Here is a 19974-nt window from a genome sequence, read left to right on the forward strand (position 1 = left end):
ATTTTTTATCATGGTGTTAAAATAGTCCAATAATTTTTAGAATGGCTCTCCTGAATCTATTTTCCAGGTCAGTGTTTTTAATGAAGTATTTCTTTTTTTCTTCTATTTATTCAATCTTTTGATTTTGTTTTGTTGTTTCTTGATATCTCATAAAGTCATTAACTTCTACTTTTTCAATTCTGATTTTTAAAGGATGGTTTTCTTCCATGACCCTTTGAACTTCCTTTTCTATTTGGTCAGTTCTACTTTTTCAGGAACTATTTTATTCATTGGATTTTTGAACTTCTTTTTCCTTTTGGTGAATTCTCTTTTGACTTGCTTTCATTTCTCTTCTCCATTTTTCTGAGTCTCTCTTAATTGATTTTTTAAATCCTTTTTGATCTCTTCCAGACCCGAGACTAACTCAAATTTTCATTTGAAGTTTTGCATGTAACTTCTTTGCTCTTACTGTTTCCTTTTGTGTCTATGCTTTGCTCTTCTTTTTCTCCATTAAAATTTTCTACAATTAGATGTTTTTTTATTTTTTGATGTTTGCTCATTTTCCCATGCTTCATCTTGACTTTCACTTTTATCTTAAAGTTAATCACTATTTTTCTAGAAGGCAGAATACTCTCTTATTTTTCCTTACTTCTACCCTCATCTCTATTTCTTCATTTCTGCAAGTTTCAGTTCTTCCAAAGTGGTATATTAGCCTCTGGACAGGGATTTCTGAAAGCCACCTAATACTGTGGATCCAATGACATACCCCACCTCACCACAGGATTGTTAATGACTTCCAGAGCTCAGTATACTGTGAGTTATCTTGTGTTGGGACTCAGGGCCTAGACTCCAGCTTAGGTAGGGGCTTTGGGACTCTGAGTTCACAAAAGCCAGGTACACTGCACTATTTTTCCCTGGATCTTATGGCCTCCCTTACACTTGGATTTGGGCAGGGTCTTTGGCCTCACTCTGGGCTTGTGCAGGGCAGGTACTCTGCTGACTACCTTACCTTCTGGCTTCAGAAGTTGCCTTGGATTTAGGCAAGGGCTCTGGGTTTACTATGAGTTCTTTTGGGTCAGGAATACTTCAGATTTCCTTGAACTGGGGCTCAGATTTTTAACTTGAAATTTGGGCAAGGGCTTTGGACTTCCTTTTTGACTTGAACTAGTGAGGTGCCTGGCCTACTGCATTTTGCTGGTATTTGGAGACTCAGTTTGGGATTGTGCAGAGGTTCAGAGCCTCATCTGCATCACAACCAGCCAGGCACACCATTCACTGCCCTGTGCTAGGTTTTGGGGCCTTGCAGAAGGCTTGACCTGGGGCTTAGAACTTTAAGAGGTATGTATGGGGTCGTACTACTTTTAGCTTAGGCAAAGTCTCAGGTTCTCAAAGTGTTCTCAGGTTCTCAAAGGTTATCAGGTTCTCAGGTGACTAAGGTCTACTTTTAGAACCTGAAATAGTAGTTGCAGGGAGGGGGGCTTGTTGTTGGGTGGCATAGGTACTCATTGTTGTCACCTTCTTGAAGGCTATGTTCTTTTCTGTTGGCTATGTTTGCCTCACACTGCAATGACTAAGACCCTCTCTGGCTATCTTTCAAGTTCTTTTTTTACAGGAAAGTTGTTTCACTCCATTTTCTTGTTGGTTTTTGCAATCCAGTATTTATTTTGAAGCATTGTTTTAAGGTTGGTTGGAGAGGATTCCCAGAGTTGTTTGAACTTTCTCTGTTTGTACTTTGACAATTTCACTCCATCGTTGGCACTGTCCTCCCCTTATTTTTTCAATCTGTTACAAACTTAATAATATCCAAAGTGGAATTTCTCTCTTCAGGAAAGTGAAATGCCTTGTTCTCCAGTGAAAACCATCATAGCTAGGGACTTTTTGATGGTCAGAGTTGAAGAACTAGAGTTTTTCCTATGAACATGGTTCACTCTAGTAATTGATAAATTAAAAAAAGGAATAAAGGAGAAAAACGTAGGGAAAAAATAAGAAAAAAGTTAAGAGACTGAATGAAGGGAGGAGAGGACCAAAGAAAATTGGCTGAGATTTCATTAGGAACCTGCTTAGTCCTGGAATCACTGGTAATTATAAGTTACCAGGTCCTGAGTAGGAATAACTGCCAGTGGATACCAGTTCCATAGTTTTGGGAATTTTTTGTCCAAAAGACCACTGGTAGATCATTTAAGAATAAATGTATAATTTCTAAAAATTTCCCCTCACATAGCCTCTTCTTTATTCAGTATCAACTGTGGAGGCAGAAGGCAATCATCAAAATGAACATTTTATCCTTTAATTTACTGTAAGGTTTTCTAGTCCCTGAGAAATCATTAATTTTTGGTTTTGCCTCCTTCAAGTTTCAGCTAAGACCCCTCCTCCACAAAAGCTTCCTTGATCTATCTCAATTCCTTTGTCTTCTCACTTTTGATTATCTCAAATTTATCATGGATAGAGCTTGTTTATATATTTATTTGCATTTGTCTAGAGATTGTGAGCTCCTAGAGAGCAGGGATTGCATCTTACTTTTCTTTGTATTCTCCAGGTTTGGCATTGTGTTAGACATATAGAAGACATTTAATATATGCCAAACACTGATTGACCAGGAGTAGCATTCTGTCTATTAACTAAGCTAAGGTGGCCTTTGAGTATCAGACAAATTCATAGTCCATACCTAGTCCTGAGTATAAGCCATTACATCTTAGAAGATTCTGCCACCATAATTTATCAGTCATTTACACTTAGAGTACTTAATTTAACTCTACCACCATGAGACATCAGAAAAAGTTTTCATAGTAGTTGTGTCTTGAAAATATTATAGAAAATCAAATCAGAGATTCTCAAGTCAGAATGGTTCCTCAGAGGTTATTTACCTCAAATCAAATCTGACCAGGAGCCACATCTACAACAGTCTACAAAAAGGCATGAAAAATTAGAAAAAGAAGAAAGCTGGTTAAGTAGCTTGAATGAAAGTTTAAAAATACAACATTCTTGTGGTGTATTGTGTCCCTATTAAGGAAGATGAATTAAAATCTCTGATACATGAAAAGAATCTTGCTTCCCAGGTAACATGTAGACATGAGGCATAAGACTCAAATGGAATATGGTTCTGGAAAGGTTACTCCCTTATTCTAATGAAATGAAATAGGTAATGGCAGGCTATTGTGATTTTTTTTATACTTAGAAAACATACAAGATCATTCAGGAACCAGAGTAGAGGAACATTATGGAAAGAATTTATAGTGTTATCAGGATTTTTATTAGAGACTGCAATTATCTGGGCAGCTTCCAGAATGTTTTCTCTTATTTTGTGTCTCTCATTCTGACCCTGCTTCTGTCTCTGTTTCTTTGTCTCTATTTCACCATATCTCTTCATCACTGTCACTCTTTCCCTGTCTATCTCTTTTTCCTTTTGACTTAGCTTGTTTCTTTCTTTGTCTCTCTCTGTCTATTTAACCATTATCATCTATATATCAGCCTATATGTCTGTTTCTCTATCCTCCAAGAATTACTGTTGAATTCTTGATGCCTATAGTATTTTTATCTATCAGAAGTTCAAAAGTGAAGGAATAATATGAGGAAATTCCATTTTGCATTGGAGTCTCACAAGGAATGAGGAATTGTTGGGAAAGATTAAAATAAATGGGAATGTTGGAGGAGAGAGCAGAAACTCATTAAATCATTCTAAAGTTTCAGATAAAGAAATAAAAACTAGCAAATGCCAGATATGCTCATTAAATTGGGAGAATAAATTCCACACATATCTGAGGTAAAATACAATAGGATCTTCTGGACTAATTCTACAGGGAGTTCCAACCTGAAGGAATAGAATGATCTGGAGAATAAAATTTTGAAGACAAAGAAAAAAATATTCAACTAGACTTAGATATGAAAAAAAATCTGCAGTAATGCCAAAAGGGTAGGTGATGAAGGATGAATGCAAAAGGAGATTTTATTTCATAATAATATAATCAGAGGAGTGGTATGGCTTAAGGTGAGGTAAGAAAAAAAAAGAAAACTAAAGATTACAGAAGAAGGTATTGGGATTATTTTAACTGATCATTTAAGGAAATAAAAGGCAAATTCAGCGAGGAAATGATCTAATTCTCAATGGTAATGAGAAAAATACAATGAATGACAGAGACTATGGAGACACTCACTTTGTATTTTCTTCTATTTTCTCAGACAAGGAGAATGATCTTTTGATTTACAATGAAATAATGACAGTTAAAAGGGACTTGATAACAAAGATAATGAAAACTAGAACCCATGTTAATGAAGAGAAGTGGCCTCAATTATGTGCCAAGAAACATACCAGGAGGCACTTTATTAGTATGATCTTATTTTTTTTTCACAGTGACTCTGAGACTTAAATGCTTAATTATCCTCATTTTAAAATTGAGGAAACAGAGGCAAAAAAAGATCAAGTAACTTCCAGTGTCACATCATAAGTGCCTGAGTATGATTTTAAACTTAGGAATTCCTAATTCCAATCACGTGCCTCTATTTGTTCTATCAGAGCAGTTTCTTTCAATTCACAAGGTACTTTAAATATATTAAATTGGGGGCAGCTGGGTAGCTCAGTGGAGTGAGAGTCAGGCCTAGAGACAGGAGGTCCTAGGTTCAAACCTGGCCTCAGCCACTTCCCTGCTATGTGACCCTGGGCAAGTCACTTGACCCCCATTGCCCACCCTTACCACTCTTCCACCTATGAGACAATACACGGAAGTACAAGGGTTTTAAAGAAAAATATTAAATAATTTGATCCCCACCATAACTTTGTGACCTACATGGCTTAAAAAAAAGGAATTTGACTTTAAACAGAACAGAGAGAAACAACATCCAGACACACAAGATGTGGTCTTTGGTATTCAGTACTTGGAGCAAAGCATCCAGATGTATATTCACTTCAGGAAGGACATTGATAAGCTAGAGATTTTCAAGATTTTCAAATAGGAGAAGGACTTTGAAATCTTGCCTTATTAGAATTTGTGGAAAAAACTATGGCTGTTTAGCCTAGAAAAGATAAAATATGGGTGTCAGGGCAGGGGTTGAGATTAAAGTTATTTTCAAGTATATGAAAGATTGTTATGTGGCAGAAAGATATAACTTGTTCTATTTGTACTCAAAGATAAGAACCAGGGGCAAAAGGCAGACATTAAGAAGCAACACACTTAAGTTTGGCATAAGGAAAGTATTCCAAAAATAGTAATAATCAGAAATAGAAGGAGCTGTGTAGCCCTCAGATTCCTATTAAGGCTATTTCTCTGAAAAAGTGACTTAAGTCAATCAACTTCATGTTATTTGTCTATAAAAGGGAGGATAACAATATTAGTATTCATCGCACATAGTTCATAGGAGATTGAAATGAGAAGAGTGATAGAAAGCTTTTGAAAATATTTAAGTCCTGTAGAAATGTGAGTTTTCAGCATTGATGGCAAGGACTATATCTCACCTAAATTTGGCTATCAATCACACACACACACACACACACACACACACACACACACACACAAATTTAGTGCAGTGCTCTGCACACAATATATCCATAATCAACATTATTTAATTGTCTTCATCAGGACTGAATAGTAATCCACCATGTAAAATGCTCCTTCAGCTACTGAAGGATGACAGAATAGCCTCAAGTGATGTTTATAGAGCATTTGGATATTGTAAAACAATTAAGAGACATGATTTTATTGGAGTCCCAAGACAGTCCTATGAGTTCTATGACACAATATAATTATACACATTTTATAGATAAGGAAATGAATGAAGTCCATTGACTTACCAGTGGAGAAATGGTGAATTAGATAGAAAATGTTTTCTTTTCCAGGACTTCCTGGCTTCAGGTTCACAAATGTTTCCACTATACCATGTTGCTGTCTACATAAGCATCCCAGTCTTGGATTGGGTTTACTAGAACCTATCTGACTTGATATGGAGAAAGGTGGCTAGGACACCAAAGAGGAGGGTTAGCCCCAAATTTTATATTCAAGGTTTGACCTTGAAGTTCCAAGCTGAGGAAGCAGGTGATTCCATTACAGGAACACCTCCCTAGTCACCAGGACAAAGAGGTCAAAAGTTCTTAGTGACAGAGTGGACACTCCTGTCCACTGCTATGGCATGGATGACAGTATATTTAGAGATGTCCATTCCTATCTGCCATTCAATTCAGCCTCAGGAAACACAAAAGAAACTAGATGAATGAATGAATAAATGACTAAAGGATTTGGACCCACAAACTGGTACCACAGTATGGAACCCAATATTGGAATGTTTCAATGTTAACAGCTGAAGTTAGGGCTGAGGCAGGGACTTTATGCAGATCTGTGAGACCTGTGTCTCTGAGGAACTGGTGGTCCCTTGGAGCTAAATGGCATGTCTGCTGCCAAATCATGAACAAAACAAGCCATTAAATTCTCTGACCATGGGGAAAAATGTGTACACACAGAGACCATTTTCTCATGGGTATTTTTGTCATCCTTAGCTTGTTTTTAGCAAAGTGAAGTTGAAAGAGGCTTGGACAAGGCCATTATCTAGTTTGATTCTGTTCCTCCTAACTATGTGACATTGACCAAGTCACTGAACATCTCCAAGTCTGTGGGAGGCCAATAAGAGAAGCAGAGTCTTGAATAGATGAAAATCTGAGACTCCTCTTTTGACCCCTTTTGTGATCCACACCTTTTCTTGTTGAAAAACATTATAGTTTCTAGGAAAACTTTGAGTTCTTGGTAAACCAGCACTTAATGAGTTAACAGCCTTTTTTCACTCATCAGAGAAAAACTGCAGCTGCCTGGTATGGCCAAGGCCAAAACCTTAGCAGGGGCAATTCAACCCTGAGAAAAATACTCCCCAACTTGGCTTTCTGATAAGAACCCAGTCAAAATTCAGCTTTGGCCTTGGTCTGTTCTGAAGCCAATGAGACTTTTTGTGTTTTGATATGACATAGTTTGTAACTTCTGTGCATCTGCAAAGTTTCGAGGGGGGGGTTCTTTTGTGTGAAATGAGTCTTGAAACATATCATAAACTCCATGCTCCTGGAGAGAGAGCTGAAAGCATGAGCTAAAAAGATCATCTCTCATGTCCTTACTTCTTATCAACTAAGCCGTCCTTATCAGATTATCAGAGATGATAAAGAGATCTTGAGACAAGTCTCCATTTATTAATTTTTGAAATTGATATGATCATCCCAGACATGAATATAATAAAAAGGTCTTCAAGTGTGATACTGACCATAAAAGTATGGTGAGGTAATACAAAGATATCCAGAATGTGGACTAGGGAAAAGATCACCAAATTTGGTATCAAAAGGTATTAGATAGAATTAGACATCACTGTAAAATTTTAGGAAAATCACTTCCTGGAGGAATCCTGATTTCCCCCAAATTTCCCAAAACATATTTTCAAGCTCTAACTCTCAGGCTCATTATGAAGATAGCCATTTTAAAATTATAAATTATATTCTCATTATCATGAATGTTACAGCTATGTTTTTAAAATCTACTCAGAGCTCCCAGTTTATCTATTTTGCCAAACCATCATCTAATCCTGTATACTCTGGCCTTCCAGACACTTGCCCTCAAAATTCTAGTTTAATGGTAATGGAAGGGGATATTGGAGTAATCTTTTGGCAAGATTTAAGTAAAGCCTTTAACAAACTGCCTCCTTCTCTTCTTTAGGACAAGGCAGAGAAAGACAGGGAAAAGCACAATGTGTCAGATTCAGAATTTGTTGAAAACTTGAATCCAAGAAGGATTCAGTAATGGCTCCCTGTCAACTTGAAAAATAGTCTACTTGGATCTCCTGCTTGTTAGCATCTCTCCATCACTATAAAATCCCCTTGTACTTACTGTTCATACATTTTATCTTCACTTATATTTTATATAATGTTCACTATATTTTACTATATATGTGCATTTGCAGTTTCACACAGTAGAGTTTGATTACTCATGGACAGACAAAATGTTCATTTGTCTTGGCACACTTTGCACTGGACCTCACTCAAGGTGATGGCTTTGTAAATTGTCATGGGATTGAATTAATTAATCACTTATTTAAACAAACAGATATTATCACACTCATCAAATTCCCAGATGAAAAAGAGTCAGGAGGGACAATTAATACTGAGTGATCTATTGAAGATTCAAAAATATTTTAGGATGCTAGAATTTTCAGATAAATCCAACAAGATGAAATTTTGAAAGGAAACACACAAACTTTTTATACTTGGGTTATTTGAAGTGTGATGTAAGCTGTCTCAGAAATTGTAGCTCATAATCATGGATCACACAGACCCAGTTTATGGTATGTGTGTATATGTGAATATCTGTGCATATCTGTGCATGTTAGTGCATGTTTGTTTGCTTTTAATAAATACAATGATAACTTTTGTCTGAAATACTCAGAAGAAAATGAATGTAATTCAATTTTAAATTATAAAATACAAAATTTTATTCAATCTGAATTTCTGAAAACTCTAAATACAAAATTATATAACTCCAACTAATTATTGCAAATATTTTATGTGAGATATTATGGAAGAATTAAAAGAATGAATCCAGCAAGAATTTAAATGTTTCCTATTATCTGTCAGCTTACATAATAAATTTCTCTAGTCTATATATTTTAATGAATAGAATTATCATTTACAAAATTTAATCACAAATTAGAATATATTTAACACGATATATACATGTTTAATATGTACATATGCATACATGCACATATATACATAAAATTTAATGCTAGGTTTTTAAATTAGACCAAAGTATATTACAATATTTTGCTGAACACAAGAAACTATCTTAAACATAGTTCCACATTTATGTCAGTATTTTTATTTAAAATAAGAATAAAATGAAAATTCTGCTCATATGGTTGTTGTCCTTGGTGCTGAATGAGGACCAAAATGACATCAGGATGATGTCTTCTGACTTGTGCATAAATTGGATTTAAGTGAGGCAGATTTGCACAAATTTGTCTCTTCCAGAGTCATTGAAATACAAAGGATATGAGCAGCCCTGAAAAGGGCTTGGCAAGCCCATGAACCTGAAGTACTAGTCTTCCCTGAACATCCATATATTCTCTTTGTTCATATAAATGTGAGATAGAAAGTGGCAAGACAATCTTATTATTGATTCATGTAGGAGAGAAATGATTTAATCTTTAAATTTATCTAATTAACCAATCACTAAAAATAAATAACTAAAATATACAAAATGAAACATTTGCTTTTTTCTACTGGGCAATAATCATTATTGACATTATTTAATGAGCTCTTACTATGGGACAGGCACTGTTCTATGGGCTGAGAACACAAAACAATAAAAAAGACAGTTGTCACCTAAAAGGTGAGAAAAAAATATGTACTTAAAGTTCAATTGCAGATATTGCTTTACTTTTATCAATATTTAGCTATAGCCTATCTTTGAGAGAAGAAAAATTTCTTCAGTTACTATTTTTAATTAGATGCAAAGTCTAAACACACTGGAAAGTACATTGAGCCTGGAGTCTGGAATATCTCATTCCAAATCCATTCTTAGCCACTATCTGTGTGCCCTTGGGTAAATCATTTAACTTGTTTGCTTCAGTGCTCTCAATTTAAAAATAGAGATAATAACAATAGCTGACTCCCCTTGATGTTGTAAGGATCAAATACCAAAGTATCTGTAACATACTTAGCCCAGTGCCTGGCATATTGTAGGTGCTATATAACTGCTACCTAGCAACATCACCATCACCATTATGATCTTCATCATCATCATCATCATCATCATCACCATCATAATCATTATTATTATTGCAGTGGTACACTGGCTTTACACTCAAAAAGATTCTATGGAATTACTGACTAGTGTTCCCAACTACATCCTTTCAAAATTCAGGAGGAGAAGAACAATACCATTTGAAAACAATGGGTTTAGATTGGAAATTTTCAATTTTGGAAAATTTCAAAATTGGACAAATACTGCAAAGAGAGACTTTCTTTCTGTGGAAAATTTGGGATGGTGTATGATGCTTTCAAGAAGGCTTGTGATGAGAATGGCCCATGAATCTGCTTTCCAAACCACCTGATATTTTGGTTGCATGAAAATAACAGAAAATTTCACAATATCTCCATAATATCATGTCCCAAGATTTCTCAGATTATTAGGTACAGTTATATGGTAATAGAAGGAAACAAGGGAGCTATTCTAGGGCACTGTATAGAATTGAAAAGTGAGAAGGCTTCTGGTTGTGACCATACATTAACAATCAGTTTGCATTCAAATAGAGAAGCTTGGGGCAATTTGGGAATAATTTGAGAAGCTGAAAGACTACAAGAACTCCTCACACTTATCATGAGCAGTGCAATATTTTGACGTAATATTTGCACATACCTTCAAATTGCTATTCACATGATCATGACAATTTCCAACTGCTACAGAAACAAGGCTAAATTGCTTCACTCATATACATGCTTGTTGTCACAGAAGAAAAGATTTGTAAATTAATTGATATATCATTTACTGCTTGTGGCAAGAATAACATTTGGTTAGCTCTAATTCCTTGGACTACCCTTATGAAATCCCAAAGAGTTTGTGAACCACTAAATGGGAAATGCTGAACTAAACCATTATACCTCTAAAATTTGTAACTCTACTGGCTTCTTTCAAAGTAGGGGTTTGGTAGGTAGTTGTGAAATTTAATTGAAAAAGAGATCCAAAACATATAAAACTCAGTGGAATTGCATGTTGGCTACAGGAGGGGAGGGGAGGAGGGGTGATAAAGAACATGAATTATTAACCATAGAAAAATATTGTAAATTAATTAATTAAATAAAATTTTAAAGACAAAAAAAGGTCCAAGTCTGACCCAAATACCTCATTTGTATCATAGTAGTGAGGTCTCCATCACGTGCATTCTTCAAAATTTTTGGATTTTCCCCTGTCAAAAAGGATTGTGATTTTGTACACTGGTTAAAAAGTATTTTTTGAAGTGAATCATATGGCTACCTTTTATTCTATACTTGCAACCATCAAATATGGTCATGAAAATATCTAAAAAAAGATTTTATTAAGCATTTACTATATGAAAAGTACTGTGCAGAGTCCTGAGGATACATATTGAAAAGCAAAATAGCCCCTCCTCAGATTCTAATGGAGATTGACACATATAGGACATTCTGGATGCAAATGTCATGAAAAGGATTGGGATGAATTGAAAGAACAAGTGGCAACACATCTTCCTTCATGTCATTTCCACTGATATTGTTATCCATTTATCATTTCATTAATAAAAGCTATATTGATGTCTAATGGTCAACCATTTGACAGTTTCAATACCTTTGGTGGGAAGGATATTTTTACCACTAGATAGGTCTTCAGTAGCAGTGACTACAGAGAGGGCAGGGGATGTAGAACTTGGAAAAACAGTTGTCATATTAGAACTCCAAAAGAACTACTCTCCTGGATGATGACTTAAGTAAGTGATGGGCAAACTACGACCTGTAGGCCAGATGCAGCCCTCTGAAATGTTCCATCCAGCTGCACGACATTATTCCTAATCTGACAAATACAATGAGTAGGATACAATACAATGAAACTTCCAAAGAGTTGCTTTAGAAACTGACTCACAGATGAGCATTTCCTTTGCTTTGGCCCCCTCTTTAAAAAGTTTGCCCATCACTGGCTTAAGTGAATATGTTGGAAGCAGGGTGAGTAGTTCCAGAGTTTTCACTATTTCCAGGACATTTATGTGTAGCTCTCTTTCAATGGCAATTATTTAGTGTTTGGTGCTGGTGGTGAGGGAGATGGTCTTCCTCTCTCCCAGGTAGCATTCACCCCTCATGCTTATTGTGAGAATCAAATAAGATAAAATTTATAAAGCACTTAGAACAATGGCTGGCCCATAGTAGGTGCTACATAAATGTTTTATTATTATTGATTTCATTATTATTATTACATAGTAATTTTCTTCCCCACATTAGTTTCTTCTCTCAATTATGAATGTTAGGCATAAGCTACAATTTTGAACTGTATAGGTTCTCTCTACCAGGAGCTAAGAGGAGGTGATATTCAAGATGGTGATTATGGTGGTCTGACCCAGCTGCTATCTGTTGTCTTCTATCTCTTCCTTAAGTTGACTTCTTCCTTCACCTAAGCTGAATGAAGATATAGTGACAGCTAGTCAGCAATTTGTTTTGATGATGATAATAAGTATGGTGGACACCTTGTCCATAGATATTCTACTATTGGATAATGACTACAGGACTTGGGCTGGTAGTCTAGGGAATAGTTCTTCAAGGATACTTCCAATGCATTGTATAACTCCTAATAAGTAATATTTATTGGAAGAAATATACAGCAATATTATAGGATAAGAAGGTTTTGATGTTTTACCATTTCATTCTCCAAGATGAATATACTCACTTTTTAAACTATTCCTCATATATAATAGTATTTTGTAACCTCCCCTGCATTCTTCAGGTATTAATATCCTACCCAAAAGGTGATACAGGACTGAATAAAATATTTAAATGTACTCTGAAAAGGGCAGAGGATAGCAGTAGCATCTCCTTCCCAGTTGGGGCAAAAAGTTTTTCAATGTGGTTGTTTATGGGCATTAGAAGTCATATTTTGACTTCCAAATCATACATTGGCTGGTATTATACTTGTAGCCCACTATTTTCAACTTAACATTTTGAGATGAATCGCTCCTTCTTTAAAGTGACCTGGTACTGGTTGCTTTGAGTCCAAAATAATTCAAATTATAAAGGGAGAAGGGGTGGAGAGGGAATACCAAAGTCCTATTAAAGTCCCTCATGCCCAAACAAGACTTATGGAATAACAAGGCCCATGTTTAATCTTGGAAAATGACCTGCAAAAAAGTTCTCTCTTTCTTGTTAGCTCATTACTGAGACAATAAAAAATATGTGATTAAGAAAAACTGAGGAACAACAGTGTGACCAAAATAAACTTATTAGCAAGGCTAGAAATTGCCAAGAAAAGGGATCCAAGGCTCCTCAGTAAGCTAAGATGTATCAGACAGTCAGAGCAGTTTTTTTTATATAGCTGGTTACAAAAGGTACAAGACACAATCCAGTGACAGAAACTAAACTTAGACTGTAATCGGTCACACAAAGATGAAGGTTGGTGTTTGCTTGACTTGGCTTCAGATAGGGATTTCCATAATCAAGAGCAACAAGGAAAAGATAGAGTTTATTAACATACCCTGGAAAGTCTCATAGTAAGTGAAAATATTATTACCAGATTGACTCATATCCATGAAATGTCTAGTGGTGGCCAAACATTTGATTACCAGGTTGACTCATCTCCCCTCCATAGTCAGCAAAAACTCACATATTTCCCTTTGTGGTTCTAATTTAGCCCATAGTAAAATGGAAATAGAACTCTTAAAAATTTTACCAGTTAAGTCTATATGTGATCCAGAAATATTAATTCCAGGGGTCAAATATAATTCTCAATCAATAATTAATTAATCATGCATAATATTATAATAATGCCATTATTATAATAAATAATGACACAAAATAAAGTGAGGCTTCAATTCTTAATTTCACATTACCCTCTGAATAAAGTTGTTCTTGACAAACCAATTTACATGCATTTGGGCAAGATGGGTCTCCAGCTCCTATAAAATAATTTTAGTTACCAAATACTGGATAGCCTTTACTTCATGCCTCAGAAAAATCAAAATATGTTTAAAAAGACACACAGGAACTTCTTTTCTGATACTAAAATATACAAAGCCCTCAAAGAACTTTGATGGAATTGATATTGAGGTTGGCATCAAGACTACCATCAAAGTAAAATATCTCTCTCTCACAGGATCATTCAAAGTTCTTTTCAGACCCTTTGGACCACTCTATGATTTATATTCCCTTCTAAAGGTAGTCATATTGCAGGAATGTGCTGAATACCGATTCAGCTGCTTTATAAAAAAGTAATTACAATTTGAATATGAATATTTAGGCAATAGAAATCAGCAAAAGCCACAAATCAGGAATTAACTTTTATTTTGTTGATCTAGATTCCACAAACTTACAAAGAAAATAATAATGATCATTAAATTTTAAAATGTGTCATGTAGGGGGCAGTTGGGTGGCTCAGTGGATCAAGAGCCAGTCCTAGAGACAGGAGGTCCTAGGTTCAAATCTGGCATCAGACACTTCCTAGCTGTGTGATCCAGAGCAAGTGACTTGACCCCCATTGTCTAGCCTTTACCACTCTTCTGCTATGTAACCAATGCATAGTATTGATTCTAGGACAGAAGGTAAGGGTTTAGATAAACAAACAAACAAACAAAAAACAAACGAACAAATGAATGAATGAACAAATAAATAAATAAATGAAATTTGTCATATATCCATATACATATATATATATATATTTCCATTTATCTGGTTTTGAAGCATCTACCAGCAATCCTCAGTTTTAGGAAGAGGCTGCTAAAAAAATGATGCCATTATCATCAAAGGTACACTTTCCATGCAACTCAGTGGCTTTTCTCTCCAAGTACTTTACTGTTAAAATATTAAGTACCTGATCTTCATTCTGGAAGGAAAATACATAGAATTATTATATTGTCTCTCTATGTATTCATACACACACAAAATATAATTCATTCCACATAATCTTATAAGAGAATGGATACAATTAAAGTCCTTTAAACATTAGGAAACTGAGGGTGACAATTTAAGTGACTTTCCTGAGGTTGTTTTTGTTTAGTGTCCAACACTTAAAGATGCCATTTAGGGTTTTCTTGGGAAAGATACTGGGATAGTTTCCTACTTCCTTCTCCAGGTCATTTTATAGATGAGAAAACAGAGATAAATGGTAAAATAAAATGTGCACTTGGTGGCACACCTATAAAGAACCTGAGGCTAAATTTGAACTCAGGTTGTCCTGATTCAAGACCCATTCCTCTAAAACACTGTACCACCTAGCTACCCTAGGTAACACTAATAGGTGCCTATAGTTACACAACATAAATATATCTAATAATTTAAACTCAGATATGTCTTAAATCCAGGTTTAAAACTTTTCCTATGGCATGATTTTGCCTATGAAAAAGTTTGTATTATGCTTTTATGTGAATAAGAAAAATAGCATGATTAGCACTCTGGATCACATAGGGAAGAAGGTTCACATTAGATTTTTCTCTCTAAGAAAAAGGATGATTGAATTGAAGTCCTTGTCCTCTAATAGCTTTCCTAAAAGCATTCTTGACCTCTTTGTTTCTCAGACTATAGACCAAAGGGTTCAACATGGGGATGACCATGGTGTAGAATACTGATACTATTTTGTCTGATTCCATTGAATGACTTGAACTGGGTTGGAAGTACATGAAGATGGTTGTTCCATAAAATATGGACACTGCTGTGAGATGGGAAGCACAGGTAGAGAAAGCTTTCTGGCGGCCTTCAGCAGAATGGATATTCAGGATGGTGATAAAGATTAACAAATAAGAGGTAAAAATGACAAGAAATGGAAATAAGGCATTGAATGATCCTAAAATAAAGATTACTGACTCAATGATGTAAATTTCAGAGCAAGAGAGAACTAGGAGAGGGGGAAGATCACAGAAAAAATGATGGACCACATTGGACCTACAGAAGGAAAGGCTAAAAATGTTTCCTACGACTATAGAGGAGGTCAGAAAGCCACAGATGTAAGCCCCACTGGCCAGATATGCACACACTGTTGAAGTCATGGTAGTGGTATAATGTAGGGGCTTACACACAGCTGCATGGCGATCATAGGCCATAGAGGCTAAGTGGAAACTTTCAATAGTAGCAAAGGCTCCAAAGAAGAACAATTGTGTGGCACATCCACTATAGGAGATGATCTTGTCCCCTGTGAGGAGCCCAGACATCACCTTTGGGGTAACAGTAGAGGAGTAGCCAAAATCCACCAGAGAGAGGTTACTGAGGAAAAAGTACATGGGGGTGTGGAGATGGGAATCCCAGGAGATCAGAGCTACCATCCCCAGGTTCCCTACTAGGGTAATGAGGTAGATGAGGATGAACATTATGAAGAGAGGAATCTGAAGCTCTGAGGCATCTGTTAATCCTACAAGGATGAACTCAGTCACCTCAGATCTGTTCTCCATTATTGTCATTTGAGAGGGGTCATTCACCTGCAACAAAAGAGTAACTATCAGAAAAATTAAATCTGATGATTGACTGGATGAATGATACCTACTTATAAAGCACAGTCTGAGTATATTTTGTACGAGTCATATAAATAAAGTATGAAGGCGGCAAAAAACAGCAAAGTTATCAAAACAGTTTCTCTGGATCCCCAAAATTCAAGTTTTTAATACAAAGAAGGATAGTGTACATCACATGCTACTTTGCGCCTTCCTTTTCAATCCATCACACATTTAACGATGCTCAAAGTGCCATTTCCCACTTCAGGAAAGAAAACTGGCAACAATGAGCATAAAGTGGATTTTTGTTGATCCAGTTTGAAGAACTTTTATTCTAAATTTGCTTCACTCTGATGAAGTAAAAAGAGAGAAATAAAGGAGAAAAAGAGGAAGAAACTAAGGAAAAAATTAAAGACTGAGAAAAGAGAAAAGAGGATCAAATAATTTACTGAGATTTCACTGGAATCCTAGCTAGTACCGAAAACATAGTATTGTAAGATCTATATATAATGTACTTAAGTCACCAGATTCTAATTAGGAAAAACTGCTAGTGGATACATACTTGTGGAAATCATGTCTCCAAAAGATATCTGATGGATCATTTAAAAAATAAATGTATGATTTCTAAATGTGTTTCCCTCCCACTGCCTTCCCCTTATTTGATTCTCTACCACTCCTACTGAGGAAGCAGAAGGAAGGCACAAACAGGGACATTTAGTCCTTTCAGTTCACTAAAGGGTTTTTTTAAGGGGTCAGCTGGGTGGCTTGGTGAATTGAAAGTCAGGCCCAGAGATGGGAAGTTGTGGGTTCAAATCTGGCCTCAGACACTTCCTAGCTGTGTGACCCTGGGTAAGTCACTTAACCCCCATTGCCTAGCTCTACCACTCCTCTGCCTTGGAACCAATACATAGTATTGATTCCAAGATGGAATGTAAGGTGTTTTTTTAAATAATAATAATAAAGGGGGTTTTAGGTCTCAGAGAAATCACCAATTTTTTGGTTTATCTTCCTTCAAGTTCCATGCAAAATCTCACATATACAAAGATGATCAATCTCAATCCCAATGCCTTTGCTCTTTGAAATAGCTCTTATTTATCCTGGATATTGTTTGTTTGCTCATAGTCTGGAAATTGTGTGGTCATATAAAGCAGGGACTGAATTTTTCCTTTGCCTTCTCAAATGCTTAGCGTGATGTTGAGTACATACTAAATACTTAATAAATGTTTATTGATTCATTTATTGACCTCTCTCTCTGAACTAAGCTAAGCTGTCCTTTGAGCATCAGAAAGAAATATATAATCCATCCTCAGACCTTACTATTAGTCTTTTCAGCTTGGAAAGACCTGCCACCATTGTACTTTACTCACTTAATCTTAGAGAACTTAGTTTTATCTCTACCACCAGGAAACATTAGGAGAAAGTTTTCACAGAAGTTCCAAGTGGGCTGCCACATGCTATCTATAACAAGTTGTATTTTGAAAAAACATCAGAGAATCTCAAGTCAGGACTGCTAATCAGACTGTCATCTACCTGAACTCACATCTGACCAGGATGTTTCATCTTTTTGATCTCTATAAGTTTCCCAAAGGGAATTTAGAGTTAAAAACGGAGATCAGCTTATACAGGAAAAATGAAAGATAAGAAATATATACAGTTCAAGTAGCTGGTGGGGTCTTCATAGTATTATGTCTTATAGCCAAGATAAATTAGAATTTCTAATACATGAAAATAAATGTGACTGCCAAGGTAACATATAGACTTGAAGAATGAGAGTCACACCTGGAATATGGTTCTGGAAAACTATCTCCTCTTTTCAAGTTAGATATAATAGGTAGGACCAGGCTGTTATATTTTTTAAACTGAAAATACACATTCATATATGGAAATTCAAGAACTAGGTGGAGGAAACACATAAAAAAACATATATACTGTTAGCAAAATAAGAGTATGCTCTTATATGGTAATTTCTGTTGGAAGAGGAAATAGATCAGAAAGTTGGTAAACATCAAAAACTTAACATTAAAGGATGTTATACTTAGTGATGAAGGACTTCAATTATCAGGGCATTTGCTGGAATGTTCTCTTATTCTGCCTCCATGCCTCTGTCTCTCTTGTCTATTTCTTTTTCTTTGTCTGCTTCTCTGTGTGGGTCATTGTCTATCCATCTATCAATCAATCAATCAACCATTATCATCATTGATCAAACTATGTATCTCTGGATTTCTCTCCAATAAGGATAGCTACTGATTTCTTGATGAAAATGATATTTTTTATCTATCAAAGATTCAAAAGTGAAGGAACTAATATGAGGAATTTCTAGTTTACATTTGATTTTCTTAAAGGATGAGAATTTGTTAAGCAGGATAAAACTAAAAGAGAAAGTTGAAGGAGTAAGGGGAAATCAAATCATCTTCATGTTTGAGGCAGATAAAGAAAGGAAAACAAGCAATGATCAGACATGCACATTAGATTCAGGGTCAGTAAATTCTAGACTTTCAAGAGGAAAGTTAAAGTAGGATCTATGGTTAATTGTAAAGGAATTGCAAGACTAAAAGGAGAAAAATCTTGTGAATGAAATTTTGAAGATACAAGAAAAAAATTGTCAATTTGGCAGACAGATATGAAAAAGAATCTATAGGAAAGCAAAAAGAACAAGTAACAAATGAAGAATACAAAAGTCAGAGGATATACATAGTATTATAGAAAGTACAATTCTCTAAGCATATATACTTTATATGTCTATGAAATTTGAAAAGTATGAATACTTTATATAAAGTATTATAAAGTATTTTGTACATGTATATATACTTCATATAAGTACATCAAAATGAAAAAATATATTAAATTATTTATATAAATTCTTATATAAAATATATTTGTATAAGTATATATAATTCATACAAAAATATGAAAAAGTATATGAAAGTAATGTATATAAAATATAAAATACTTTCTATAAGTATGTATATACTTTAAGTATATATGAAATATTTTAAAGCATTTGTGTAAATGTATGTAAAATATTTGTAAAACAACAACTTTCAAACACCTGGCAAAAAAGAAAAGCAATTTGACCTTACATTTCATAGAGAGACACAGTAACTAGGCACTCAGAAGTGGAATTCTGTATTTGGAGCAATGTCTTCAGTTGTGGGTTCCATACTTTAGGAGAATCATTAACAATATAGATATTTTCCAGAGGAGTTCATCCAGGATGTAGAAGGGGTTCAAAATATTGCCATGTTAGAATTGGTGAAATGAACAGAAAGGAGTTTAGAGAAGAAAAATAGAGGTGTCAGGACAGGAATTGGGAATAAAATTGCCTTCAATTATATGAAAAAATGTCATGTGGAGAAAGAATATGACTTGTTCAATTTGTATTCAAAGAGAAGGACCAGGAAGAAGAGGTAGAAATTAAGAAGAAGTGAATTTATGTTTATTTAGGGCTAAACAATCCCAAAACCGTGTTATTCAGAAATGGAAAAGGCTGTCAACATATACTGAGTTTCAACTCACTTGAAGTCTTGAGAGAAGGACATCTAAATCATAAGACTGCTCTGAATACAAGATAAAATTCTATGAATTGCTTTGAAAGCCTGAAAACTCTATATAAGCATTATTTGCTCTTGTTATTTTAAGTACTAACTGGATTGCTACTATCTGTATTTTCTTTCACCAGTCCCTTAAGGTCTTTCACTCTGATGATACAATGGATTTGTTTGATAATCTATAAAGAAAATATATTAGACTAGATGACCTCTGAGATCTCTTCCAGCTCTGAGCCAAAGATCCTGTGTTACTTTTTAACATGTTTTATTTTTAGGCTATTACTTATTCTATATTATACTA

The 19974-nt window shown here is 35.1% G+C and overlaps 1 protein-coding gene across 1 annotated transcript; it reads right to left on the reverse strand.

Moving 5' to 3' along the window:
- Nucleotides 1-15138: 15138 nt before the first annotated feature.
- LOC123252711 (olfactory receptor 5B12-like) lies at nt 15139-16095 on the reverse strand. The gene has a single exon (XM_044681969.1). It carries the CDS (start codon nt 16093-16095, stop codon nt 15139-15141), a length of 957 nt encoding a protein of 318 aa, XP_044537904.1.
- Nucleotides 16096-19974: the final 3879 nt, after the last annotated feature.

Source organism: Gracilinanus agilis, chromosome 6, assembly GCF_016433145.1.
Source record: "Gracilinanus agilis isolate LMUSP501 chromosome 6, AgileGrace, whole genome shotgun sequence".
In the NCBI taxonomy this organism is placed as follows: domain Eukaryota; kingdom Metazoa; phylum Chordata; class Mammalia; order Didelphimorphia; family Didelphidae; genus Gracilinanus; species Gracilinanus agilis.